Below are 12,362 nucleotides of genomic sequence, written 5' to 3'. Positions count from 1 at the left end.
CGGGCCCTTGGCTGCCCCCTGGGCCCAGCTCTGCTCACAGCCTGGACACCTCCTATGGCAATCCTTGCCTTGAATCACTACGTGCTGCCTCAACTACCTGGGTAAGTGCTGTTTCGTAAGTGATTCCCACCATTCCCACCAAGTTAGACTCCAACTTGGCATCTGCCTGCCTTTCCCTCCTCGCCAGCTGTTCCGTGAGCTCTGGGAGCCCTCAGACTCTTTGACCCATCCTGAAGGCCCCGGTTCAGCCTGGAGCTCACAGGGCAGGGGGCCTGGCAACGAGACCACCACCGCCGCGAGGAAAGTAGGTGATGTGGACTGAGACCATGGGAACATCCTCTGGGCGGCAATTCTGAAGGCCTCTCCGGCAGAAGTGGGAGAAAAGAATAAAATGGCTAAGTAGAGCTAGAAAAAGTCTTTCCACAATAAAATTCACACTTAGGTATCTCCAGGGAGTCACACTGGAAAATCACTGCCAGCGCAGTGTCTTGCAAAGGTCTACTCAGAGCAACGGCTAAATTCGGGACGGCCTTTCCTCACTCCGGACCAGAAGGAGCACAGGGTCCACGCCTCCTGATGCGTGTGCCACGGGTGCTGCAGGCAGGACCGGCAGCAGCACGTCCGCCTTCTGCGTCTGCTCCCAGCACGGCGACCGGCGGGGCTGGTGATTATGAAGAAAACGTGTGTCCCGTCACAGCCTGGGTCTGTCCGAAACTGGGAAAGGGTTTCTCAGTGCACGTCAGGGTCTGAAACTTGGCTTAAAACACATAGCTTTCTTTATTCATTAGACTTTTTAAAAAGAAAAGTCACTTTCTCCTACGGCCCTCCACAATTTTTTTAAAATTTATGTTTTGGCTGGAAGACAGACGTCTTGATGGCACCGCAGTTCCCAGCCACTGAGACGCTGCCTCCCCCTCCCCTGCAAGCACGGGCCACGCCACTCTCTTCCAGGGGGTTTCACCTGTGTCAAGGGGACAGGCGGTGCCATTTCGCCACGTGCAGATCAAGAACTCTCCCGGCCTGACAGCTCAGAGGACTGAGAACCTTAAGAGAGGGCCAGCTCGGCAGAAGCAGTGAGGGCTCACGTGGAGGCAAAGTCTTAAGGTTTGAGCACCATCTTCTGGTCAGTTTTTGGCTTTTGAGGCGGGCTTGCCTTTGAAAACCTCATTTACTTCAGAATGAAGATCCCTGAGCTGAGAAGCTCAAGTGATTTGCATATCAAAACGAGGACACGCAGGAGGCAGGAGCCCCGTGGGGGAGCTGGTCCAGGCCGGCACCTGCTGCCCGGACACAGCCCGTGGGCAGCCAGCGAGCACACTGGGCAGTTAAGGATCCACCTTCTGCCTTTCCAGCATGCATGGTGCCAATAAGTCCCTGCTGTGACCCAAATCGACCTTTTACCCGTTTGCCCCAGTGACATGAGTTGTGCTTGGGAAGAAGGGCTGGGCTAGGTCCCCAGCCTCTAGCATGAGGGCCAATGTCAGGCTGGGCACTACCCTGAGTGGGGCCCAGCCCCCTGGTGTGGCAGGGGGCCCTGCCTGTGTGTAGACACTGCACGAGCAGACTTCAACCTCCTGGCACCGAGGCAAGGAAGATAAATGCTAGTCATTCCCTCCAAAGGGCGGGACCCTACATCCATCTAATTGCACTTCATAATGGACTCCACAAACCATTCATTATCAGATTATACGTTAGGAACTGAAGATAAAAAGCTTTGTGAAATTCAGACGCCAAGGATCACCAACCTGCAGCACCAGTGGCAGCCTGGAAGAGCGCAGACGACAGGCCCCTGGCACAGCGTGGACAGTGGTGGCAGGAGGCAGAGTCAGGGGCCGTCCCTGGCACTACTCCACCTGGTGCCGCCTCCTCAGCTGTATGACAGCTGTATGACACGCTCTGCAGGGAGGGGCCAGGCCTCCAGGTCAGGAGACATTGTAGGCCTTGATTAGGGAAGGGGGTGAGGACAACGAGGAAGGCTGCAGGAACCAGCCCTCAGGTACAGAACGTCCCGGATGGCCTCAGGCCGAACACGTCCAGCAGGAACACTCCAAAGGCCTTGTTTCTGGAAGGGCTGACTGCACTGACCAGGTGGGACTCCCATGTAAACGAGGCCTTCCCGAGTGGATTTGCTGCTGCTGCTGCCCTATCACCGCACAATGTGTGTGTGTGCTGTGGGGCAACCCCAGCAGCTGGGAGGATGAGAGAAGTGAGGAGAGGGCCCAGTGTTCTTAGGGCTGGGGGGTGGGGGTGGGGTCCCTGGATGGTCTGTGGGTGCTTCTCTCTAGTTTTAAATGGCCAGAGGCCCTGGCAGTGTCTGCAGCTCCACTGTGTGCGCTACAGTCCCACACCTTAGCCTCTGCACAGAGGGCTGCCAGCACACTGCACCTCTCCGGTCACCCACAGCTCTTGCAGACTCTGCTTGAGAAGCTGTACCCCACTTAGGGGTGACAGTGTCACGGAGGCCATGGCAGGCCTGTGGGGATGTCAGCCTGCCTGTTGTGGAGGGCGGTGGTGTCGGCGTTGATGACTCAGATGTTGGTGGTTCTATGAGAACAATGACGTGTCTCCCGTCTGTTTCCCGAGTGAGGCCACTTTGGTTGGTGCTGGGCTAACATGCTCACCATTCAGGACAGTCAGGGATGGAGAGCAGAGGGCAAAGGGCAAGCTGTGGAGCTTTCTCTCTGCTGCAAAGGCAGGACCCCTTCACTTGGCTTCCCCACAGATCAGGGTCACGGTACCGTCCAGCAGGTCCTCCACGGTCACTGCCACAAGCTCAGAGCTGGTCTGAGCTGTCTGCGAATCCGGCAACGCCACGAACACCTGTGAACCAGCAAGCTGGGTCTCCTCCAAAGTGATCACCTGCTCTGTTGAGGCCACCGGCTCTGGGGTCTGGATCACCTGAAAGGGAAAGAGCACAAGGCTGCTCTGGGCAGTGTCCACAGTTCGCTCCTCAGAATTTACATGGTTTTCATCCCACGCTGTAATGATGGTGTTTACGCTTTCACCTGAGGAGAGCAATTACATGTGCCTAATGCGGAGAGGCCAATCTAACGCACCAGTGACGCAGAAGGGAAGGCAGGCAAACCATGTAAATAACTGTGTGCTAAATCGCTGTAATTTGGCTCAGTATGCTAGCTCCGGTGCTCGGACTCTATGATTACACACCAGTGAACGCTGGCTCCGTTTCTCGCGCTGGGTCTTCCCAGCTCGAGGATTACTCTGCAGAGTAAGTGCCGTGTGAAAGGAATGCCACTGAAGGTGGTCAGTTTCGTGCCAGAGACACAGAAACTGGAAGGATCTACCAGAAGCCTTGACTTCCCAAGAGTGGGGTCTCCGGACCTTGATGAGGTGAAAAGCCTTCTTTGGCGGCTGCCTGGCTACAGGGCGACAGCTACAGGAGGCAGAGCAGGGGGATGAAATGGGACTTGCGTCAACTCGCTCACCGGCCTCACCAGGCAGGCAAGGCTGGAACCCCTCCGCTCCTCCACAGGCCGCATGTGCCTGTTCCAATCTGCATCTGTTAAAGGGAGCCATCCCCCCTCAGGGGGAGCTAGTCTGTGCTTAAGTGCGCCCAGTTCCTGCCTGAACCTCCAAGTTGAGGTTTCTGAACTGTGGAGCTCAGGACAGCTTGATGTCCCCCCAGTATTTTGAAACCAGAGCGCCCACAGGGGGCAGGCACAGATACCCTGGCTCCTGAGAACTAGCCAGAAATGGGGAGCAGGGCATTAGACACGAGTGGGCGGTAGTAGGGAAGCCAAGCTCAGCCACGTCTCTGCTGTTGGGAGTGAAGAGACCAACTGTGATGCTCAATCAAAAATCATCTAGGAGAGTAGTTTTCAAACTGGGTTTTCTTTCTCTCTCAGCCTTGTAATCTTTTTTCCCTCAAAGGACATCTTACCAAGAATCCTAATAGAGAAAAAGCTAAAAGCAGAGCCATCTGGCTGATATGGCAGGAGAGTCACCCCGAGGCCTGCCCGCCTGCCTTGCCCTCTGCTCCCCAGAGGCTATAGCACACAGTTTATAAATGACCGCCCTGGAAGCTGGACGGGGGACATACAATCAGTCTGCAGTTCCTCCTCTCCAGTCCACCCACAAATGACTGCCCACATGCTGTTCTTTTCTGCCTACCCTCTCCGGAGAAGACAGGAAGAATAAAGGAGGAGCAGGGACACAGAGGGGGGCTGGGGCAAGCGTAGCTTTGACACAGCTGTCCACCAGGGGAAGGCGAGGCCCCACGTGTCCACAGGCACCCTGTGCCCAGCCCGGAAGAGCTGTCAGTGTATCAGCTGAAGGTTTTCCAAAAAAGAGCGCATGTGCCCTCCCTGAGGTTTCCCCCGACTCTCACCACACCACACAGCAGGTCACAGGAGGCGGGAAGAGCATGAATAAGGACAGAAGCCAAGGTGGTTCTTTCTGCTTTTGGAATTCTGGTTCTAGGTTCCCACTGCTTAGGGGACATTCCACATGTGGCCACCAGGACACTAGCACTTTCTCTTCTGTTTGGTAAGAGGCCCAGAGAGACTCTTTCAGGTCCTCCTGGTGATGAATGGAGGGCTTACAGGGCCCTCGGAGAGCCCCAGAGAGAAAGGCCGGGTGTTGGATGACAGAGACGCCCAGAGAAGCCTTAGGAGCCCCACGTCAGCATCCTCGGTCTGGTGGCCCCCGACTCACCTGCACTATCTGCGAGGCTGCTGCTTGGGTTTCAGGTCCCGCCACCTTTGGGTGTTCGGATTCCAAGTGACCCTCCAGCTGGGCCTGGGAGGTGAAGAGCTCCCCGCAGAGCTCACAGGGGAAGGTGCTCTCCGACTGCTTGAAGTGCTCCGTGGTGACATGGTGCTGCAGTGCTCCGGGGAAGCGGAAAGTGGCCGCACAGTACAAGCACCTGAAAGGCTGTGACCCTGGAGGAGGGAGACAAGGGAGGGGCTGGGGTGAAATGGGGAGAGAAACAAGAGCAGGGGGCGTGGGGAGGAAGGAGCAATGAGGAACGCGGCTCAAAGGCAGGTGCAGCTCTGGGGGACCGGAAGCTTCCCTGAGCCACAGCTTCAGTGGCACTGGGTTCAGGCTAAATCTGCCTCTGCTGAAGCCCATTACTCATTCAGCGCAGATAATGATGCTGACGACACTGTTTCATCAATTCCAGGCAGCAAATTCTGACAACTCTGGAGTGGCTGCAGCGGCATCTGGGGACTGAGATGGGCGAGGCGGCAGTCGGGCACAACTGTCAACAACTGTGCACGTGGAACACTGAAACCTGATGAAGTCCAGCATCAAGACCTGCACAACGCGTGTCTGGGGCTTGGAAGGAAACCCCTCAGACAGGGGTGGTGCACATCTTTAACTGAACGGAACTCTAAGGTTTAGGAGGAGGTGGATGTTCAGAATGCTTGGACATCCCCAGAGCAGGGATCAAAGCATGCCAGCTTCACACAGTGCCCTGCAGACCGAAGCCAAAGGCCTCACTCCGTTCTCCATCCCCACCGGTGCCCTCAATGGCAGAGTGGAACAGCACGTGGGTGACACACACGTCGACAGCCTGAACTGGAAGTGGCTCTGGGAAGCTGGAGCCTTACCCTAATCTATTTCTTCTGTTTTGCTTTTTATATGTGCACACAGAGGCATAAAAATGTATGTCAAGTGAAGTCCAAAACAGCACTCAGAATAGCCTGTAAGTTCTAAGTGACACGGAAGCCTAGATTAACTGGTTCATTAAAAAGGGTGCATCTTCTAACTGGCACTTTAGATTTGATGAGATATAGCAGTTAACAAAGATAATCACAGAGAAACGCTTAGGGGATGTTTGCTGGTGCCAGGCCGCTGTGTGCTTTCTGTCTGCTAAAGTAGTCAGTCAATTCTTAAGTAGTCAGTTACCTGATGAGCTAGGAACGACAACTGTCCCACTTTATAGATGAGGAAACTGAGGTACAGGTAGCCACTGAGCCTGGGCTGCACAGCTGTGGACAGTGGAGAGGAGACTCACCGCTGGGTACTGCAGCTCAACAGCATCTGCAGGGGCACTGACCTGAATGCTGGCACTTGATGTGAACTTGAAGCAAAGCTGGCGTGGGGAAGAGCTCCTTACACTGCTCACATTCATGGAACTTCATATCTGCGAAGCAATGAGGGAAGAAGTGGTGGGAAGGGACAAGAGGAAGGCTCTCTAAGGCTGGACAGTACCAGGGCTGGGCGGGGGTGACAGCTGACCCCGAGCAAGCATCTACCCAGTGCCAGGGTCCCTACACCTATGATGCCTTGGTGCTCGCTGGTGGTAGGGACTCCAGGTCTGGGTCCAGGCTGCCTGGACGCAGATGAGGCGGCTGTGAGGAGTACATGACGAGACCCAGGTAGAGGGCCTTGCATTCAGGAAATGCTTCATAACTGCTGGCTGCAGTGATTATCCCCAAATGTACCTGCAAGGCAGGGATTCACAACAGCCACTCTGAAGAGAAAAACACAGGCTCAGAGAAGAGAAGGCATTAGCCAAGGTCATGCAGCTGATCAGTGCTGCAGCCAGGATTCCCACCCAGACCTGTCTGCCACCAAAGCTGCCCCCTCCCAGTCTGCTCTGACCGATCGGCACTCAGGGGCCAGCAGAGCCTGCACTGCCATAGGTCTCTGGGTTTGAGAACCACTGCCACCCAAGCTGCTGTTACTGGTGGGCCAGGGAGGCCCCTTCAGGCGTGCCGGGGCAGAACCAAGGTCACTACCGCAGCACACCGCACTTCAGCACTGCAGGCCGGGACTCTGGGGCGGAACCCAGGATGCCGAGTCGCCGAGCTGTGCTGCGCACTGGCTCCCACCCCATCTCTGGCTCCCCGCTCACCTGCGTGTTCTGTTTTGATGTGCTTCTTGTGCTCAATGGTGTTGGAAAAGGTTTTGTCACACGAGCTGCACTGGAGTGACGAGAACTTAGAAGATCGATGGTTCTGAGCAGCAAACACATCAGGGTGGTGGGTCCGATTGTGGTACCACAAACCAGACAATTGCTGCAAGGAATTGGGCCAGTGTTAGGTTTTAGAATGTTCCAGCAAGCTGGAGAGCTCATAAAACCTTCATGCAAGAGAGAAAAACGTCCTCAGGTAAGCTCATGGATCCAGAATCACACACATTCTTACCTACCACACTGAGTGCTGACATGACAGAGGCCGGTGTTTGTGGGAACGAGGCACCTGGCTATTTCCCGAGAGGCCATTATGGGACAGGGCTCAGCAGAGAAACTCACTGCTCACAATAAGCCTGGTGGGGAGGGGCTGGAATCTTTCCAGGGAGACAGTGGTTGTGGCACAGAGGGGTAAATGACTTGCCCAGGGTCACATGATTAGTAAACAGCAGGAGCAGGATTCAACTGCGGGCCTCTGTTCTTCACTGCCACTGAGCAGTCAGTGTCTCACCACGTCCCAGGGGCCCCGGGGGCAGCACAGAAACCCACTGGAGCGGGCGCACACTGTCCCTACTCCACAGACGAGCGTCCCCCTCCTTCCTGGGCTCAGAGCAGTGTGGGACACTCTCCCTACAATTCCATGGTTTCCTAGAGACCAAGCCCAGATCTTACTCAGCTCTGTAACTGAAATGTCACAGCACAGGGCTTGGTACAAAGTTAACTCTCAATCCTTGTTGTGATGAAATTAGCTGCTGTGATTCTCTCTCTAACCCAAATCTTACAGAAGCCAGTGAGGGCCAGTCTTTTCTCTGTGGTCTTAGAGTTTCTCATAGATGGGGTTTCTTTTAAGTTCTATATGGGGTTTCACTTAAATTACATACCAAATTCTAAGGTAAAAAAGCAGAGCCCTTCCTGGGGAGTTAAAAAAAAAATTGTGCTAAACAAGAGAATTCTAGGCAGTGTAACACACCTGACTGTCATTCTCACGTCCCTGGGCACACGGGGTCAATAGGTTCTGAAGAACGTGAGGACCCCAGGGGGGAAGCAGCTTTCATTTCAGAGGTGTGAGAACTGCTCCAATTAGAGCTCCCCCACTGCATTGCTCTGACCAGTCCACCTTAGAGAATCTGAATTATTACAAGCTGTATCTTCATGAGAACCAGCCAAATCATCATCTCTGCAGACAAGATGTGCTCCCCAAGCCACAAAATGGGAATCAAGGAGGACCAAAGGGAGAGTCGTCCAGGGACAGGGGAAGAGCTCCCAGGGGAACCTGAGGTCACCTGGTAGGCCTTGTTACAGATCCCGCAGCTGAAGGGCTTCCCCCCAACGTGGGTCACCATGTGCCGCTCCAGCATGGAAGGGGCGCTGAAGATCTTCCCGCACGTAGGGCAGGGGTGGTACTCTTTGGAGTGCACCTCGTGGATGTGCTTGCGGTGATCCTGCAGAGTGGGGAAGCTCATCCTGCACTTCTTGCAGTCATAGGGATCTTCTATGTCTGGTTCCATGAGAGGAAGGGGCGGAGAGAAAAAAACAGCACAGGTAGGTGTCAGTGACATGTGGGTGGCTGTGCACAGCTCCTGATACAGCACTCTGTTTAGAGGTTATGCAAGGTCACAGGCCCCAAGGACCGGAAGCCCATCCAGCAGTCCCCTGACTGCCCCCTATCTTCATCACGGGGGGTCGGGCTCCGCTGAGGCTTCCGGATCAGCCACCTGTGTAGCATCCAGCAGTCACCTCCACTCCTCGTTTTATAGCTACAGCTTAAATTCCATTTCACTGCTTTGTAGGGTGGATCGCTCTTGCTCTTCCCCTGCTTGCAGGGGGCCTCTCTGTTTTCTAATTCCCTACAGAGATTTCCAACATACTCCCCAGAGCATCGTTGCTTCCTCGGTTGCCAGTCATACAAACGACAAGAGGAATGCTCCCTTGCTCCCCACTTTAGACTTAATAAAAACACTCTCACAGGTGATGTTTAACGAGTGCCACGTGAAAGGCACGCTCTCAGTGCCTTGGTATATTAACCCATTCAATCCTTCCAGTAACCCTGTGGCAGGTTCTAGTATTAGTCCTACTTTATGGATGAGGAAAGTCAAGGCTTAGAGAGAGGTGCCCAGTGGCACAAGTAGGAGACGGCTGAAGCAGGTAACAATCCCAGCTTTCACTCCCAAGGCCATGCTCTGAGCTGCATGCTTAATTGAACATGCCAACCCTTCAATGGGATCTCAGAAATAAGAATTAGCAGGAAGAAGAATGCATTTGCCATCCCTATGGCAGGGAACTTCCGTCTTTCTCTGTAAACAAGAGAAAGTGAAATGTTTTAATAATAAAATCCTTTGCCCACAAGACAGGTGCAGCCCACAAGCCAATCTTCTGTGCGCACCGGTTCAGATTAATTCAGAAATTCCGGCATGCAGCTGCACCCAGGACCATTAACCAGTTTCCCTGTGGACATGAGCTCCTGAAATCTCGGATTTACACGGTCTTCTAAGACGCTTTGAAGCAGGTCTCCATAAGCAATGACGTGGTCCCACGAAACAGGTCAAGAACAAGAGTGGGACCTAGATGCTTGGCCTGCTGCCCGTGGTAGCCTCTAAGGCCCAGTAGACTATTTCGGGTCCTCTCTATGATGAAAACAGATAGTGGCCCCCCCCCCCCCCTTTCCTGAGTCCCCTGTAATGCTACTGGGAAAAGGAGACTAAAGCAGAATGTCACTTAAAGAGGTTGAGAGGACATCAAAATTGTGCCACTGGACCCAAACCAATTTCCCTCATCTGGAAGTCCACTGAAGCTGGGGATTTTGGACAGTCTTGTAAATTCTTTGTGGGGCGGGGGCGGGGGCAGGGGTGTGCTTTGTATTCCTCCTGCATTGCCCGGTGTCCAGACGTAGACTGGGCACACAGGAGCTCTGGCAAAGTCCTTACTGGCTGGCTGATGACAGACTGGACTGTGCTGACATAAAGCATAGGCCTGTGAGGCGCTGCGTTTGTGGGCAGCTAGAAACTGGTGTGTGGGGGACAAGGGCAGGGATGGGAGAAGGGAAGACAGGTATGCCAGGGGCATGGCCCACAAAAGGATGGGCTTTGATGGTGACAAGTGGCACCTAAGAGGGCTGCTCTTGTCACCAATAATACTTTCTGGCATTTCCTGAGCATTTTTGTTTGTTAGGACTGGAGCTTCACACTTTACGCGTGGTGGCTCCCTTCATTACAACAATTCAAGGTGCTAGTGCTGCTGTTCTCTTCAGTTTGCAGAAGGGGCCCGAGAGACTGAGAGAGGTAAAGAACTTGTTTAAGGTCTCAGGGAAGTAAATGGCAGAGTGCGGATTCAAGTCCAGGCCTGTGTGACTTCAGGGGCCACGCTCTTCACCACCTGCTGAGCTGGGCGGATGACCCGCCCACTGCAGCGACAGCAGTGCCATGCGGTGTGGTTGCCCAGCGCCACGCGGCCACTTCCTGATGCTCTAACAGGAATCACAGCCCCTCTCCTTTTCTGTGCGTGCATTCAGCACAAGTATGCTTTTGTCTGTATCAGTTCTAGCAGAAGGGGAGAAAGATAGGGACAGACCCCACCCACTGAGTGAGTACAGCGGCATTTGAAAGAATGATGGCAGAAGGCTTTTAAGGACGCGCGGCCAGGGACCCCTTTTGATGGCATACATGCACTCAGCGTCCGGGCGGCTCCTCTGGGGAAAGGCAGGTATGACTGTAAGATGAAAGCGGGGAAGGAGGCTGGGGGTCGCACACAGATGCTCAGTGGACTAATGAGAATATCCCAAACATCCCGGTGCCCTGCAAGCCTGTCTGCTACAGAGGTTCTTCCCTTCACACGTAACACTTGCCTCTGTCAGCCAACAGGCCCAGGTGGGCCAAAAAGGAAGACAAGAAAACAGCCCGCACAGAGGAACAGGCATCACACAATGACATGTTAAAATGGGGTTCCTGTCGAAACGGAAATGAGGGAGTCTGGGTTTCGCAGGAGAGCAGGGGAGGGGGAGGTCCCGAGTGCAGCCCAGCTCTGGCAGAGTGACCGTTCTATTATGATTGTTACACATCTTCTCAGGGCCAGGCCTGGGCTGAATGCCCACCAGCTACAGCCTCAGTACGTACTGTGAAAGGTGTGCAGGTGGATGGAGAGGCCATTGGCTTGCCGGAAACCCTTGCCACAGTCCCTGCAGACATACGGCTTGTCCCCAGTGTGGGTCCTCACGTGGCGGGACAGCTCGATGGACTGGGCAAACACAGCATCACAGTACTGACATGCGTACATTTTTCCTGGAAATATACATGAAGGTATTAGAGCCAGCACTAAACCTTTATGGCATTCCTAAAAGAAAATCACATTCTAAGGCATATATCAGGGAAATACGATCTGCGAGATGACAGTACATCATCAGGCAATTGGCAGTACCCTGGGTGAGAGGTCTGAGCCACCCTACTGGATGGTACCTCACAAATACAGCTGCTTAAACAGGGGTCAGTGTGGTCCCCTTGCTCTGAGAGATAAGGACAGAGTTCTTATCACACAAGATCATCCATCTTTTAACCAGGCCATCACAAGGATGAAAGAGCTCATTCCACTCCCAGGAAACAGATATATATACCCTTGGGCCCAGAAACACCCGAGCCTGGTTCCTTGAAACATACCCATACAAAAATGCAACAGCACATAAAGATGAAAGGCATGGATTCAGAGAAGAGTCAAAGCCTCCTCCCAATGACTTGCTATAGTTATTATAAGTCACCTGGCTAATCTAGTTTCTCATTCACAATGATAAGACTATATATAATGACCTGACTGTCAAAGACTGTTAGCAAATACAGGTAAAGAGCAACTCTGGATAATTAGCATTTGTGAAAAATGCTAGACCAACAGTACCTTCAACCACCCTTTTGGGCTAATAAGAGAAATTGGTGAGGTGAGGGTCTAGACCCTCCCAAATCCCAGGGCCTACTTCAACTACAGCAATCAACTTCATTTTCATTTTTACATAGTGGGCTTTAAAATAAGATTCTGTTACAAAAAAAAGGGCTTCTGAAGCCAAGAGTTCAAGTTATTGCAGAACCTCAGACTCAGCCCTCTTCTTTATCCTTACCTCTAGACGATATTACCTCAGAGCCTCGGATCCCATCTGTACACTGATAGCTCCCACGTTTCTATCCCCAGCTCCCAGCTTTCCCCAGAACTCCAGACTTCTATATCCAATTGCTTATTACTTTCCATCTCTATTTGGAAGTCTAATACACATCTCAAATTCATGATATCCAAAACAACACTCCTGATTGTCTATCCACCCCAACACTCCAATTTCCCCACTTCAGTAAATGGCAGCATCAGTCACTCAGTGGCTCATGCCGGAAGTTCCTCTCCTTCCCTCACACTCCTCATCCAGTCCATCATTAGTCCTATTACTTCCACTTTTAACAATACACCCCAAACTTGAACTTTTTATACCTCTCTGCTCCCAACACAACTCTAGCTGACA

At 53.2% G+C, this 12,362-nt stretch overlaps 1 protein-coding gene and 1 long non-coding RNA gene across 2 annotated transcripts in view; both read right to left on the bottom strand.

The window, feature by feature from the left end:
* Window positions 1-753: 753 nt before the first annotated feature.
* On the bottom strand, window positions 754-1,875 carry LOC150014323 (uncharacterized). Its single transcript, XR_016509643.1, has 2 exons — window positions 1,746-1,875; window positions 754-961 (listed from the first exon to the last, which is right to left on the bottom strand). It is a non-coding gene; the product is annotated as an uncharacterized LOC150014323 (long non-coding RNA).
* A 10-nt stretch (window positions 1,876-1,885) lies between these two features.
* The window catches only part of ZBTB40 (zinc finger and BTB domain containing 40), a 65,119-nt gene continuing 54,642 nt past the window's right edge, over window positions 1,886-12,362 (bottom strand). Inside the window, exons 13-18 of the mRNA XM_090268748.1 lie at window positions 10,987-11,151; window positions 8,161-8,375; window positions 6,821-6,983; window positions 6,020-6,106; window positions 4,672-4,898; window positions 1,886-2,898 (exon numbers count right to left, since the gene is read on the bottom strand). Coding sequence (XP_090124874.1) covers window positions 2,704-2,898; window positions 4,672-4,898; window positions 6,020-6,106; window positions 6,821-6,983; window positions 8,161-8,375; window positions 10,987-11,151 — 1,052 coding nt within the window. The 3' untranslated portion in view covers window positions 1,886-2,703. The remainder of the gene's footprint in view (window positions 2,899-4,671; window positions 4,899-6,019; window positions 6,107-6,820; window positions 6,984-8,160; window positions 8,376-10,986; window positions 11,152-12,362) is intronic.

Source organism: Furipterus horrens, unplaced genomic scaffold, assembly GCF_987537825.1.
Source record: "Furipterus horrens unplaced genomic scaffold, mFurHor1.1.pri manual_scaffold_3, whole genome shotgun sequence".
NCBI lineage: Eukaryota > Metazoa > Chordata > Mammalia > Chiroptera > Furipteridae > Furipterus > Furipterus horrens.
Note: the sequence above shows the minus strand (reverse complement) of the source record. Positions and strands in the feature narration are given on the sequence as shown.